At 42.7% G+C, this 16,091-nt stretch overlaps 1 protein-coding gene across 1 annotated transcript in view; it reads left to right on the plus strand.

Moving 5' to 3' along the window:
- FYB2 (FYN binding protein 2) overlaps positions 1–16,091 on the plus strand; it is a 133,853-nt gene that overhangs the window by 80,056 nt on the left and 37,706 nt on the right. The window contains exons 6-9 of the mRNA XM_033435411.2: positions 2,852–2,886; positions 5,391–5,422; positions 9,381–9,483; positions 12,505–12,664. Of these exons, the coding sequence (XP_033291302.1) occupies positions 2,852–2,886; positions 5,391–5,422; positions 9,381–9,483; positions 12,505–12,664 (330 nt within the window). The remainder of the gene's footprint in view (positions 1–2,851; positions 2,887–5,390; positions 5,423–9,380; positions 9,484–12,504; positions 12,665–16,091) is intronic.

Raw genomic sequence — 16,091 nt, forward strand, 5'->3', positions numbered from 1 at the left:
ACATATAGATAATATTATCCTAAAATGTGCATGGAAAGGCAAAGAAACTAGAATAGCTTAAAACAGTTTTGGAGAAGAAAAAGTGGGGGAGGTATCAGACTACCTAATTTTAAGAATTATAGCTTCTGTAACCAAAACTGTGTGGTATTGTCAGAGAGAAACGCATAGAACAAAATTGAGAACCCAGAATTAAGACCTACACAAATATGCCCAACAGATTTTGTTTTTTTACAAAATTGTAAAGCAATTCAATGGAGGATAGATAGCCTTTTGACAAATGGTGTTGGAGCAATTGGATATCCATAGGTAAAAAATAAATAAATAAACCTCAATGTAAGTCTCACATCTTATAAAAAAAATTAGCTTAAAATGGGTTTCTTCCTTCCTCTGCCTGCCAATGGTGAGGAATCTAAATGCTACCTTTCTGGGACAAAGAGAATGAGGGGGAAAGGAAGGGAAGGAGAAAGAGGCTTTGACATAGCTTTTGGGTGAGTCTGTCCCTTAAACAATGCCCAGAAATCAGAAGGCCATCACCTCAGAGGTTCATGGCTCGGCATAGGTGCCTTTCTGAAGCTTCACCTTTTCGCACGGAACTTGGTGATGTTTAAGCAGGATTTAGGCTTGTCTGGAAGCTCTGCAGAATTGTCCTCAGAGCTCATCTAGACCAGTGCCTTTCAGACTGTGCTTCCTTGGACCAAGGGCTGTCCTAAGGGGTCCTGGAGACCCTCGGGGATAACTTCCAGAGAAGTTCTGTTTATGCTCCTGTAATACTGCGTTTAAATGAATGATTCCATGGCTAGAAGAAAGTTTGAAAGCCATTTCCTATTGAGCGAAGCTGGGCAAGTTGCTTCCTTTCTCCGGTGTCTATTCCTCATCGGTAAATCAGCATCTTAGTAGTGATTTTCATAAAAATAGTTAGCTACTTTTTATTATTGTCTTTATAATATTAGTAATAATTGTCTCACCTCCTAGTATAAAACAGGTGAAGGGACTTTTCCAAAGTCACACAGGGAGTTAGTAAATGGAAAAAGAGCTGAGACCTGGAGGACATGACCATGATAGGATACTGCAGTTGGAAGTTTGCTGAGGACCATCTTCTTATATTTGTCCTTTTTCTCCCAGCTGGGACAAAGCTATTCAGTGGAAAGAGTTATATAACTCCCTGTGGAAAGTAAGTGAGGGCTCTAATGCTTTGGGTTACATCCTCCTGTTATAATTCCTAGTCCTTTCCTGACCCCCTGGGATGTGATATTTGTATTTTATATTCCTACATTTTATATTCCTATATTTTATATTCCTACGGGAGCAGGTTTTGATGGCAACACTTACTATTGGGAGAACCTCCACTTTGCTAAAAAACAGTATCAGATTATGAATGCATTATTAATTGTGTGTAGATTATCTTTGTTTACTAGCCTTAGCAAGTATTGAACAAGTCCTCTCTGAGCCTTGGTTTTCCCATTTCTAGGACAGAATAGTATCTCCCTCCCCACCAGGTGGCAGGTAGAAGCAAAGAGATCATGATTTGTTAATTCTTTCAGAAACACAGAACAGTAAATAAGTAGGGGGAGGGAGACAGAAGGAGATTATCATTTTTAAAATTGGAAAATAAATTTATGCTTGAAAAGGATGAGGCAGACTGCATTATAAACAGGTATTCTTAAATGTTTTTAAAGCACGTAATAGCAGAATAAAATGTGTTGATTCAAAAACTGGTGAAAATAAGAGTGTACAGTTACCGAAGCTGAAGTACATGTTATTAATCCTCCACACAGAATTTTAGGTCCCTGTGTCAACAATCACATGCACATAGTCCCTAAAGAAAAACTGTGATTTCATTTACTTTTTTAATGGATTTTATGTGTAGAATAATAATGGCTAAGAAATGCATGTTATTGTTTGGTCAGTTCTGTAAACTAAAGCTTTAGGACTCTAGCAGCAAGAAAGAGAAAAGGAACTAGGGAAGTCCTGTTTATTATGCATGCATATTCATTAACAGTAGGGGGAAAACTTTTATAGATAACTTATAAGCAAAGAAAAATTAAATTAGCAATTTTCTCAAAAAACATGTCACTTTCTATATACAACGTCTGGTGTTCTGCTAGGTATATGTGACCTACATCATTTCCTTTAATCTCCCCATGAACTCTGGAAGGCAGGTTCCAGTTGTCCCCATTTCACAGATGAGCAATCTGAGGCTCGAAGAAATGAAGTAATTTGTCTGCAGTTCCACAGGTAGGAAGTGGCAGGACTAGGCTGTGAACCCAAGTTTTTGCTACTACTTGTATTTGTTAATGGTTAAATTTGGCATCGTCATTAAATAAAATCCACGAAACCTTTGGAAAAAATCAAAAGGTATTCGAGCCTTAGTTTGGTGGTCAGTCTCCTCTTTCCAAGCTGTACCAAGGAAACAAAACGCTCGGGGAGCCAAACACTCTTAGGCGTGCTGTGGAGTTTGACTTGTTGAAGTGGGATTTGGACTTTTGTTGGCCTTTTTCCTTTCCCTTTCCTTTCAAGTTTGCCTTCTGATTGCTACCACTAAATTGCAGCACTTTCTCTTCTTCATAGAGTATGAATCTGCTTAACAAAAAGGAAACTGAAAATTGTTTCAAATGTTTTTGAAACAAATTCACTGTACATTCCATCCTAGAAATCCCCCAGAAGTGATACCGTGATCAATGACCTGAGAATTTCCCAAACCACGTGGACAAGTCTCCCATAGGCAGATTGTTCTGAAGGTTGAGAAAACTGAACACTGCCACCTTCTATAATTGCTTTAATCCTGCATACTGTATAAGAAATGGGTACTATAAGAAACTGCCTTGAAATAATTTTTTCATGTTTATTTTAGCAACTTATGAAGTCAGGATTGAAGAACTCCAAAAGGTATTGTTTCTTCTCTTCTTATCAGCTTCATAACTAAAGCAAGTGTGCAGAGTTGATTCTGAAGTAGTTTCTTTCATGAGGGAGGAATGGTCTTTGTTTTGGGTTTTCCCCTGATATGGGGGGCTTTTCCAGACTCTAGCTGCTAAGATTCTGAAGCCTGAGGGTCTATAAGATCAGAGACAGAAAATGTGTTAGGATGGGAGAAGGTGGTCCTAATCCATTCCTGGCCCCTTATCTAGGGTGGCCAGCACCAACTGGCCTGTAATAACTGTCCCTTCAGAGAGAAGAGCTCCTGTGCTTTCACACGAATGACCAGACTCCTGAAGAAGGCATATTTTCTGGGCTTCTGGTGGGCACAGTGCTAGCAACTTGATTTAGGGCCCAAGCAGAATCACGGGCTTTGATCCCGGCTCCTGTCTGTGTGACCCTGAACCTCCCTTTCCTCACGTGTAAAATAGTGGTCATAGAAGCATCCCCATCAGAAGTCATTGTGAGAATGAAAAGAGGTAAATTCAGGTAAACAGTTTAATAGGAAGTGCTGGAATCTATCCCAGGCATTTTACCTCTCTGAGCTACAGCTGTCTTCTGTAAAACGGTGCGTTCCCCATGAGGGCAGGAAGCATATGCCTTGTAGTTACCTAATCTGCAGTAGTAGAGGCTCAATAAATGAGGGACCAATACTCGTTTCACTGAATTGCTGAGAGAACTAAGCCAGACAAAGTAGATGAGCACCTAGTACAGCACATGGCACACAGTAGGCACTTACCTAATGTTTTAACTGGGACAGTTAAGGTACTACTCCTTTATCACTGGGTACATTTAGTTGAGGTCCTTCGTCTTTCTGCTTCATGGTTCTAATGCTTACTGGAAAGGATTGTTCATTTGTGATACACTTTATAGATAGAAAACTATAAATGATTATTATTCCTATTAACGAAAGCAGAAACAGTTCATTAAGATGCTTCACTTAGCTGGCAGTATCAGCAAATAATAAACTTCTCTGCACAAGGGAACTTTCCAAATGACCAAATTTTATCTCATTCAAAATAAAAAGCATGAAAGTATTTTTTTTTTAATCTTTCAGCCTTCAGATATGCATTATGTTCATCTCAGTGTTTTTGAGCTTGGTGGCTGGAATCTGATTTCACCCTTTCTTTATGACTTGGAGTCCCCTGGAACATAAGGGGCTGAATGGGCACTGTTCATGCTTTTCTTATGAGATGCTCTTGGGCCCTCATAGGTGTTCAGAGCCAGTTGCCCTCACACCAAACCACCACGGTCTGTTTGCTGTAGTTGTTTTCTTATCTCTATCAATTATTATTTCCTTCTCCTGTCAGCCTCTTGTGTCCAGCAGTGAGTGTCTTTCATGTGGTCGAGCACACACCAAGTCCCTGTTTGGGGACAGGCACTTGAGCCTGTGTGTGTGTGTGTCCCAGTCACCCTGTGAGCTGGTATCCCTGCTTGCATTTTACAGACGAGAACTCAAGGCTCAGAGAGGTTAAATAACCTATAAATAATATAGCAAAGATACAAAGCAAGGTCTGTCTGACTTGTCTTTCTACCAGTGCTGTCATCCAATCTGCTAGGATTATATGGAAAATGAGAGCCAGTCATCCCTGAATGAAAGCTGTGAGGCTGTCCTCAAAGGAGGGTATATGAGCTCTTGGGTCTGGACTTTGTGGCAGCATTTTAGATGCTTAGATATTTTCTGTTCTCTTCAGGTTCTTGGCTAGAATCCAGATAGGGAATGGCGTCAGATATGTGACAACTGACTAAATGAGGAGCTATGTTATGGTCATTGGGACATAGTTTTTTTTTTTTTTTTTTTTGCGGTATGCAGGCCTCTCACTGTTGTGGTCTCTCCCATTGCGGAGCACAGGCTCCGGACGCGCAGGCCCAGCGGCCATGGCCCACGGGCCCAGCCGCTCCACGGCATGTGGGATCGTCCCGGACCAGGGCACGAACCCGCGTCCCCTGCATTGGCAGGCGGACTCCCAACCACTGCACCATCAGGGAAGCCCGGGACATAGTTTTAATGGCACCAAGTCTAGATTACGTGAGAGCTGAATTTTGATCAGGAGGTACGTGATCAGGAACGGGGAATTCCCAGCATGGCTTGCACACTTGCCTGTACCAATTTTGCCCACTGGAACATTGCTCAAATATCGCACATTCCTGTTTGCTCATAAGATTTAAAAGTTCTTTATTCTACAGATGCATTCCTGGAAAGGTGTGCAGAGAACAGTTTATTTTGCTAAGTCAAATTACACGTTCCCGCTGGCATGCGCCGTATCTTCAGAAACGCCTGTTTTCTTTTCGATTGATCTTCAGTTACACTGGCAGCAGTTCATGGAATGTTCTGTTGTCAGTGTCTACCTTTGCTCTGTACTGAGACCTCACTGGCCGGTCAGGTCTCTAATGATCTGTAACCAAACAACAGAGGCCTGGTTGGGGTTTGACTTGGGTAGGTTTCTGAAAATGACCGTTTTCCTCTTTACTTTCAGCCTTGGAAGAGTTTTCTCCATCAAGGACTCAGGTGAGTTTTATCGTCCAAAGGAAAAGCATGAATCAGCTGCTGACACTCTGCACTGCATGGGTTTTCCTTAATGGGCCAGCTGTTTCCAGTGCCTGACCTGGTTCAACACCCCTAGCACCTTTCAAGGTGCCTGGTGCAGAAACGGTGCTCGGAGGTCCTGCCTGGCCTTTCAGGTTCATCTCGTTCCATCACACTGCACTCACTCAGCAGGGGCTTGCTGAGTCCCCAGCGTGCTGGCCATCTGCTAACCACTAGGGCTGGAACAGAGACAGAGACCTAGCCACTACCCTCAGGGGTTCCCCAGCGGGAGAGACACAGTCAAACAGGCATATAACAATCACATGAATCCCAAAGAATTTGCAGTTTCCAAAATGCACCATGCTGTTTCAGGCCTCTTTGCCTTTGCTCATTTAATTCATTCACCCCAACTTAATGATCTGGCAGACTTCTGCTAACCATCAAATGTCCCCTCCTGTAAGAAGCCTTCCTAATTCCCCTCCTCAGAGAGAAGTAATCAGTCCCTTCCCTGCAGTACTGCTGTAAGGCACACACACGTTTGCACTAATGTCACGTATATCGTTTGTTTGCTAAGATTCCAGTTCATCCTCACTCTCCCCTCCCCTTCTTGTCTGTGTGCTCCTTGTGGGCAGGGCCCATTTTTCTCATTCTTGGTCCAGATCAGGGCCTCGGCACATAACAGTGCTTTCACCTGACTCTTCAGAGTCCGGCTCTCTCTCTCTCTCTCTCCCTGGAGGTTTTTTTTTTTTAAATTTTGCTTTAGCATCTTTATTGGAGTATAATTACTTTACAATGTTGTGTTAGTTTCTGCTGTATAACAAAGTGAATCAGCTATATATCTACCTATATCCCCATATCCCCTCCCTCTTGCATCTCCCTCCCACTCTCCCTATCCCACCCCTCTAGGTGGTCACAAAGCACTGAGCTGATCTCCCTGTGCTATGCAGCTGCTTCCCACTAGCTATCTGATTTACATTTGGTAGTGTATATATGTCCATGCTACTCTCTCACTTCATCCCAGCCTCCCCTTCCCCCTCCCTGTGACCTCAAGTCCTTTCTCTATGTCTGCATCTTTTTAATGCATTAAAATAAACATGGTCCATGAGCTCTGGAGGAGCAAGTATCAACATTTCCTGGCTGAGGCTAAAAACACACGAGCTGAATCATGGGGGAAAACCCTGCTTCATCTCTCTCCTTGGGTTCTTGCCTGACCCTAAATTCATGACCCCTGCAATTACCTTGTAGCACCTGGCATGGTGCTGGGCTCATAGGAGGCATGTGTCAGATGATTACCTATTTAGTTCAATATTTATTGAGCTTTTTCTCTGTTCAGACACTGCTAGACTCTGAAGTTCAAAAATGAATAGAATATATCTCTAATGCTTAGTGCAAGATGAGAGTGGAGACCAGAGTGGTTGGGATGAGGGGGTCCCTTGGAGGGAAGATGGCCACGTAAGTAGGAAATTATAATATCATATAATCACTGCTAAGGCAGTTGTGAAAACACAGAGGTGAGGCACCAGGCATGCTTCCTTCAAGAGTGACAACTGAGCTGAATCATGAAAACATGTGGGAACTGGCCAGGTGAAAATGGCAGAAGGCATGCCCCAGGCAAAGGACAAGTGGGAACAAAGACGTAATGTTGAACCGTGAGGCCAGTACAGGGATCCACGAAGAGCTGGGTGACGCTTGAGCACAAAGTGTGGTGTGGGAACAGCAGGAATGAGGCCGGGGTCATATGCAGAGCTGGATCCAGGAGGGCCTGGGCTCCCTAATTAAATTCAGAGCAACCTTGTCCAATAGAAATGTAATGCAAACCACATATGTCACTTAATTTTTTTCTAGTAGCCATCTTTAAAAAGCAAAAAAAAAGTGAAATGAATTTTAATAATGTATTTTATTTATCCTGATAGATCCCAAACATTATCATCTCAACATGTAATCAACACAAAAGTTACTAATGAAATATTTTAGATCCTTTTTTTCATACCAAGTCTTCAGGATCCAGATATGTTTTATACTTACAGCTCAATTTTTTTTTCCAATATATTTATTTTTGGCTGCGTTGGGTCTTCGTTGCTGCGCACGGGCTTTTTCTAGTTGCGTTGAGCGGGGGCTACTCTTTGTTGCAGTGCGTGAGCTTCTCGTTGCGGTGGCTTCTCTTGTTGCGGAGCACGGGATCTAGGCGCGCATGCTTCGGTAGTTGTGGCTCGTGGGCTCTAGAGCTCAGGCTTGGTAGTTGTGGCCCACAGGCTGAGTTGCTCCGCAGCATGTGGGATCTTCCCAGAGCAGGGTTCAAACCCGTGTCCCCTGCATTGGCAGGCAGATTCTTAACCACTGCACTACTAGGGAAGCCCCGCTCACGGCTCAGTTTGGACCAGACACATTTCAAGTGTTCAATAGCCACATGTGGACAGTGGCCACTGTCTTGATGGCACGGATTTAGACCTTATCCTATAGGTCGGTGGAAACCACGGAAGAGTTTTAAAGCAGAAGTAATGTACTCCTCTCCCCTAGCATTCCTAGGAGTCACAATATTAAATGTAATTTGACAGTTTTATATATATATATATATATATAATCTCCATTCTGGAAAAATTTGATTTTTAGAAAAGTTCATCTTAGGCTTTTGGAAAGAGACAGAGTGGGGGCTGGAACCCAGCCCTGCCTACAAAGCCCCTGTTCTAATATATGTTCTAGAACTAGTGTCCTTAATGGTGGATAAGAGTCATCAGTCATTGGATGAATGGATGAGTGAAACTCCTTAAAATTCTTCCCGTTGTCTTTGGGAACAGCACTCTCTCCTGGTGTTTCTCCTTCCTTCACGACCACCTCTTCTGGTTTTCTTTTTTTTTTTTTTTTTTGCGGTACGCGGGCTTCTCACTGCTGTGGCCTCTCCTGTTGCGGAGCACAGGCTCCGGATGCGCAGGCTCAGCGGCCATGGCTCATGGGCCCAGCCGCTCTGCGGCATGTGGGATCTTCCCGGCCTGGGGCACGAACCCGTGTCTCCTGCATCGGCAGGCAGACTCTCAACCACTGCGCCACCAGGGAAGCCCTCTGGTTTTCTTTGAGGGCTCTTCTGTCTCTGCTTTCCATGTGAATGTGGTTGTAGGACTGTCTACTTCACTCTGATGCCAGAAACAGAAGTTCTCACATGGAGGCTGTTGCTCCTCAGTGTTCTGTCCCGGCTTCCAGCTTTTTCACTAAACTCTCCACCTCGACGCCCTCCTCTGCTCTTCCACTGTGGCTGGTGTCCATATTACTGGTGCATGGCAGTCATGCCTCTTATGAAGGAATACTGGCTGGGGATCACTTTGCTACCACAGGTTACACAGCATTAGTGCTGGGGATACAGATAAATAACAGAGCTCTGGTTTTTAGTTAGTTGACAAGGGAAAGTGGAGGAACTGGAAACAGATCCATAGACACTACAGTTTAATACAAGATAGAGGGACAGCGTGTTAGGGGAACAGATTAAAGGGTACGGCTGCTTGGGAGGATCAAGCAAAGCTTCTCAGAGGTAAGCTGATTTAGACAGGTTGGAAAGGGTACTGTGTTTCTCAGCAGTGTAAGGTGTGGAAGGCATGACTGACAAGGGAAATAGCAAATACGAAGGGAGAGTTGCTCAAGATGGGATGGAAGGATTGGGGAATTAGGAGAGTGTAGACTAGAATAAACGTGGATAGAAGGTGCAGACGGAGACGGGGTTGGAAAGAAAGGTGGGGGCTCATATCTTATCCATCAGGCAATGGAAGTTATTAAGAGATTTTAAGCAGGAATTCACTCTGGCATTGATTGGTGCAGGCAGAAACTCAGGGAAATGTTCTATGTTTGACTTGATTCTGGTCCCCTCATCTTTAAAAAAAAAAAGGGTTAGGGGCACGCTATCATCAAAATACTCTCGCCTTCACTTTTTCCCTGGTATCTCTTCACATTTCAGCCTGAAACATGAAGACGAAGATAAAAAAATGAAGGAAAAAGAGCCGTGCAAATTGGAACCACGAAAAACAGGAAAGGATCTATGTTCAGACTATGTTTCCAAGGTATCTGTGTTCTAGGGTTCCAGACCAAATAGTCCACGTCAGCCATGTAATAGGATCAGTTCATGGGGTGACTTTTTAGAGGCTGAGCCATGTAACTCTCCAGAGAGACAGTCCGAAGATGCACTGGGTGTTGGGTGTTTTATCAAAGAAATCGACAGGACACTAACACTGAACTAGCCTTGGACTTATTAGCCAGGAAGCAGGCCTCATAAGCAGGGCTGAGATGGGTATGAGTTCTACAAGGTACCCAGAGGGCAAAATACAAAGAGACAGTCACTCAGGTGCCCACCCTGCTCTTGCAGAACCTGGAGGGAGGGCTCCTTAAGTTCTGTGCTCTGAGGCCCTGCTGAGAACAGGGAGTTAGTCTCTGAGCTCAGGCGTCTCATGTGTAAAGTGAGAATAAATAATCCACACCTGATTATACCATCCCCACTCCCATCCTGATTCTACCTCATTTGTGATGGGAAAATGAAATGAAATAATGTAGATGAAGGTGTTTTGTAAGCCACAAGCTACCATTAAAATGAAACATATTGTTGTTAATAAATTAATGGGTTAATTAACATTGTTTGTTAATAGTAAACACTGTATATGTGTGTATCCTTATCCAATGGACACTATCCCCTTCAAAACCAGAGGCTTAAACAATAGATACCACTGGGGCTACTACCAGGGCTCAAAACATTCGAGATGCCTGTTTGAGATGTGCCTACCTCAACCTACCAAATTGTTCCAGTTCCACCCAGGGCTTGGGTCAATCAAGCACCTTGGTGGTGATGTGGGCCTGAACTGGGGTGTAGGCCCAGAGGCTGGGCTGGACCAGGTTGGGTGTTTACAGAGGGTCACAAAACGGCATAATTCAAAGAAGTAAGTCATTAATAACAAAAGACAGGGACCAGAGCCAGTGCGGCAGCATGGTGTGTCAAGGACAGAGGGCAGGAGCAAGGCCATAATGGGTAATGAGGCCAGAGATCAGGAAGGGGGTCATCAGGACCATATGAGAAAGGCAGCAGAGGAACATGATTAAAGACACTGGCCATGAGGGACTTCCCTGGCGGTCCAGTGGTTAAGACTTCACCTTCCAATGCAGGGGGTGCGGGTTCAATCCTTGGTTGGGGAGCTAAGATTCCACATGCCTCGCAGCCATAAAACCAAAACATAAAACATAACAGAAGCAATATTGTAACACATTCAATAAAGATTTTAAAAATGGTCCACATCCAAAAAAATAAAAAGAAAGAAAAAGGGATACTGACCATGAAAGGGCAAAAGCAGGGATGTGCCCTTTTTCAGTGCTGACCAAGTGCTGGCCAAGAGCCAGAGATGGGGTCAGGTTACCACCAAAGGGGCACAGTCCTACTTTCATGGAGTGGATTTGAGTTTGGGAAATTGTTAAGTTATTTGGAATGTGTTAGGTAAATGTGGTGGGTAGTCTAGCTTGGGCAGTGCTCTTTGGGCTCAAGTGTAGATGTTACATCAGTAGGAATACGATCCACTGTGATTCAAACTGACTCTGTAGGAACCATTCCCCAGGACAGCCCTCAGAGAATCCATGCACTGCTGCAGTAGGGGCTCTGCTGAAGGTCGGTGGTCACTATATTTGCGTGAAACACCATATTTGTGTCATTTGTGGAAGGATATCATTACTTTGCTGTCATTTTTCCCCATTTAAAAATTTCATTCTTGGCTGTGTGACTTAAAAGAATGCCCCTCCTCTTCTTTTCCTCTTCATTTGCCCAGATCCCGCCAAGAACTCAGGAAATTCCATGCCTTGTATCTATTCATTATTTTACCTTTTTGCAAATACTTTCAGATTGTCACAGTGAACCCTGTGTCCACTTGTAGTCGAAAGGACAGTAATCTCCTCTCCCATCGTCATCTCGTAATTATGAAATACTTGGATGGCCAGAAGTGCCCCAATTCGCCTCTGCCTCCAGCGTCTCTTCCTGCCAATCTATCCAGATCTTTCTGAAATGCAAATCTGGTCAGGTTTCTCCCCTGCCTAGCTCCCTAAGACTAGGAGATAAAGTCCACACTTTTTGCCTCATGTGCAAGACCCTTCATAACTCAGCTCCATTCTAGCTGACATTTTCAGCCTCGCCTCCAGTCTTTCCTCCTCTGTCCCCTTCACTGTTCCTTCATCAATAGCCTCTGTCCCACCCTATGAGGACACTAACACTTCTGTCCCTTTGCCTGTGTTGATTTATCTACCAGGTATTCCTTATCCCTTCAACCAGTCTCTTACTTAAATTTTAAAATAGTTTCATAAAACCTGCTTCTGAAGTCTTCCCCACCCTGTCTCCTAGCCACAAGAACTGACCTGCCCCTCCTCTTTCCACCTCAGTGAGCAATCCTGCTGTAGATGATATTCACCGCAATATACCTTAATTGTTTGCATGTATTGCTCCATGACCAGCGTGGAAGCCACTATGCCCATCGCATCTCTCTCTTTCTCCAGGGCTTAGCATGTTATTTCCTTCAGTAAGTGCGTGACAGATGCTGGAGGGAGGAAGTGTGGAAAGAAGCGGGGGGAAACGGAAGAATGGAGGGTGGGAAGATGAAATGTCAGGCAAAAGGAACACAGTATCTTTTGGTAGGCAAGAGCACAGGACTCTGGGGTCCAGTCCTGCCTGGGCAGATGACTAGCTATGAGACCAGAAGTCAGTTATTTAACCTTTCTAAATTCTTTATCAAGAGGAATCGTGATAGTTTTTGAATGGGGTGTCATGCAGAGTAAGTGAGATAAAATATATCAAGAGCCTATGCTGCGGTCAGAGCTCCATTATATCCTGACTGTGTCCTATGGGCCTGCCTCTGTGCCAGGCATTCACTGGCTGTTCAGAGGGCAACAAAAGACATTATATGTGCTCCTGTGAAACTTAGAGAGATAAGACTCTGTTAAATAAAGGAATAAACAGTGGCTACCTGGGAGGAATGAATGAATACAGAACAGCATGAGTAAGCAAAAAGCCAACAGATAAACCAAAGCCCCGCCAGACTGTCCCTGTTGCATGTGTTTAGGTGGGTGCCTATGAAGACACACCTGGAAAAACGCAGATGGTGAAAGTCCACAGGGGTAGGAGGAGCACACTGGCCGGGAAGCAGGACGCTGAGATTGACATCATCCAGACAGAGGACTGCCCCAAGGACCCCAAGCTGGCCAGACACTCCGATGGCCACTGTGAGTTGTGTTTCTTCCTGGTTCTCTTCACCATTATTGAATTATTTTAAAGCTGTGTGGGACCAAAATTTTAATTTCTTTTATAAATATTTACTGAGCATCTATTATACACAAAGTCACTTGCCTGAGTGAGGCAGCTGTGCAAGAGTGAACAATCACTGGATTTAGAAGTAGAAGGCCTGCGTTCAAACCTAGGCTCTCATACTTATTAGCTATGTTACATAGTAACTCTATATTCCTTCATATTCCTCAGTTTCCTCATTTATAAAAAGGGATCATAAAAAAGGGGGGATCATAATATAGATCAGACTGGGGTTTGGTGAGGACCAAATCTGACATATGTTACACAATAGGTGCTCAGCAAATGTTGCTGATTTCTTCTTATATGTACCAGCTCCTATTGTTCTTTGTAGACACTGATGACATAGTATGACATTATTCTTTGACTTTATTCAAGTCGCATTTTACTTTCATGTGAGTCCAGACTCTTGATGGCAAGTAATCAAATCATAGTGTGTTAAGCAAAAGAAGAAAAGGAGGCTCACCTAGCAGAAGGTTTGGGCATGGCTGGACCCAGGGATACAAACAGTATCACAAGGACTCAGTATTACTTTTTCTACTTCTGGCTTTGCTCTCCTCCCTCTTGTCTCCATTTTCAAGCAGACTGTACCCTTGTGGAGGCAAGATGGCATCTAGCAGTGACAGGCTTACGCACTCTCTGTCCTCTTAGGAGCCCCAGAAGAAAACTAGAAGTGGTTATCCTCTCAACAGTTTCAAGAAAAGGGCCCAGATTTGAGTCTTGTTGGCTTGATTGTGTCACATGCCAACCCCTGTCCAGTTATCGTGAATGTGGGATAGGATGGTCTGACTGACCCAGCCAGTGTCATAAATTCACATCTCGAGCTGAAGGTAGAATTAGTTCTACCCAAACGGTATCATTTCAGACTGAAGGATTTCCCAAGGAAAATTAGAAAGCTGTTATCATGAAAAAACAGTAGACACTGGGTAGGCAAAACAGATGTCTACTCCAGCCCAATAAGCCATGGCAAACATTTCATAATGTGTTATAATCAGAGTGATGAGAATACATTGCAATCATAAGATGGACTCAGGCCCTATAAAGTGTCCCTCCAGGCTAGATGGCTGCATCCCTGCCACCCACCTCCTTCCCAATATACTCTTTATTCTAAGTTAACTGACTATGTCATGTGCTTTAGTGCCCCTATAACTTTGCTTGACCTCTTTCCTCTGTCTGAGATGGTTTTATGCCCATTCTTTACCTGCTGATGTCCTAGTCATCTTTCAAGATCTATCTCAGAAGTCACTTCTTCTGAGGCCTTCCTTACCTCCATCCTCCTCTTTCCCACTCTCCAGAGACCATAATCGCTCACTCTTAACAGCAACCAAATGACCACTTTTCCATATTAGGTTTCAGAGTCAAGCATTTCTGGGACCCAGAATTACTATGCATTAATCCTACATCCTTGGGAAATTTACTTACTTTTATATACACATGGGGGTAGTACTATTTATTTCCCAGGGCTCTTTGTCAATGCATATAAAGTACGTGGTTCATCGCTACATAACTGTCAGTTCTCTTTATTTCCTTTTTTTTAAAAAAAAATTACAGTATGCCTTACATTATAATTCATGGTGTACATGTTTGTTTCCCACAGTACACAGTGAGCACCATGGGATCAGAGACCATTTGATATATTTCTCTGTATCTCTGCAACCTGGCACAGTGGATATACCCAACAAAACTTTGTTAAAGGGAGGAATGAAAGAATAAATCAAACTTCAGTGAGAGAGAATGGTAGATTTGATCATCTGAATGATTCTCCTGACTAAAACAAGCAAAGAATAATTTTTTTTGGAAAATTCATAAAAGTATAACAGAACTGATTTAAAAGGAAGCATCCACATACCTGCAGTAACCAGGAACCCTGGGCAATGAATGAGTGCCAAAGCTACACTGGCCCTGAGGGTTTTCACTGAGCTCTGAATCCCTTGAGCTCTGGTTTTGACTGCATGGTGTACAGAGGACAGGAGCTATAACCCAGGGCTTGCCCAAAGTGAGTTTATAACAGAGACCTCAAAGAATTATGTCCACACAGAATTAATAGGAATGTGCCTATTCTTAACAGTACTATATGGTGTACTTATAAATTTATTATAAAAGTAGACCTCAAGTGTTATTAACACAATAAAATTTAGAAAAAATAAAGAAATGGGACAAATAAAAAAAGACATTTCTAATGAGATAAATGACACATGAAAAGCACAGAGGTAGTGTTGAATCTAAAACCACACCTTAAGATTAGAAGTGGATAGACTAATTTGGAGTGTAGAAAAAAGTGGAAGGGGGGAAAACAAGCTGAAGTGAATAAAAGAGTTAAAGGAGAGGCCTAAATATGGGGCTGAAAACCATTTTCAAGCAATTAAGTACTGTCCATGAAGAGTCACTATAGATTTGGGAATTACACTATGTTGAAAACAGCCTGAAGAAGATTCTTCTAAGTAATCTGTACATACTGCTAAAGTACAAAGGGAGTTTGTGCTAAACCCATTTAATAGTTCTCTGCAATAGTTCCCTACTCTCTTGTGATGAGAAGCACAAAATGTTTAGTCAAGGAAAGTGGGTGTGAAAACAGAGAGGAAAGTTTTGAGGAAAAAAAATACAATTGAGTGTCTTTCTATACTCCCTCTATACAAATGGGCCTCTTTTGAAAAAAATAAGAAGAATTACTTCCTTCCATTAAAAGAAAAGAAGAATTAATAAGACAAACCCCAGGGAGCAGAAGGAAATTTGCCCATTTTGCCCCTGGTGCTGGGTAAAGGGAAAAAAATCTGTTACCATAGCTGATCCTCATGCACACATTGGGAAAATTCACTGATCTATACTCTTATGATTTGTGCCCTTTCCTGTGTTATACTGTAATTATAATTTTAACTTTACTAAGGTAACTGTCAAAAGATAGACACAGCATGTAAACTTTCCAAATAAATAAAAAAGAAAAACAGAATGAAGAAAAGAGAAGAAACCTCAGTCCATCAAGCACAAGGAAAATGAGGGAAAAATAGAACAACTAAAAAGTATGTAATAAAATACTAGATATAAATTTCAAAATATCAGTAAACCCTATAAACATGAAACTCTCTAATTAGGAGACATATGCATTCAAATCATTCAATATTTAAAAATATTTGAGTAGCTTTTATGTCCCCAGCATTGTTCTAGGTGCTGGGGATATAGCAGTAAATAAACCAGACAAAAATTCCTGTCCTCATGGAGATTACATTCTGATCTGAGGAGACGGATGGTAAATATATACACAATAAAATATTCACTATGTGGAGTGGTAGTAAATACTATAGAAAAAAATAATGAAGCAAAAAAAGAGAATTAGGGGTCTTCCCTGGTGGT

Source organism: Orcinus orca, chromosome 1, assembly GCF_937001465.1.
Source record: "Orcinus orca chromosome 1, mOrcOrc1.1, whole genome shotgun sequence".
NCBI classification, from domain to species: domain Eukaryota; kingdom Metazoa; phylum Chordata; class Mammalia; order Artiodactyla; family Delphinidae; genus Orcinus; species Orcinus orca.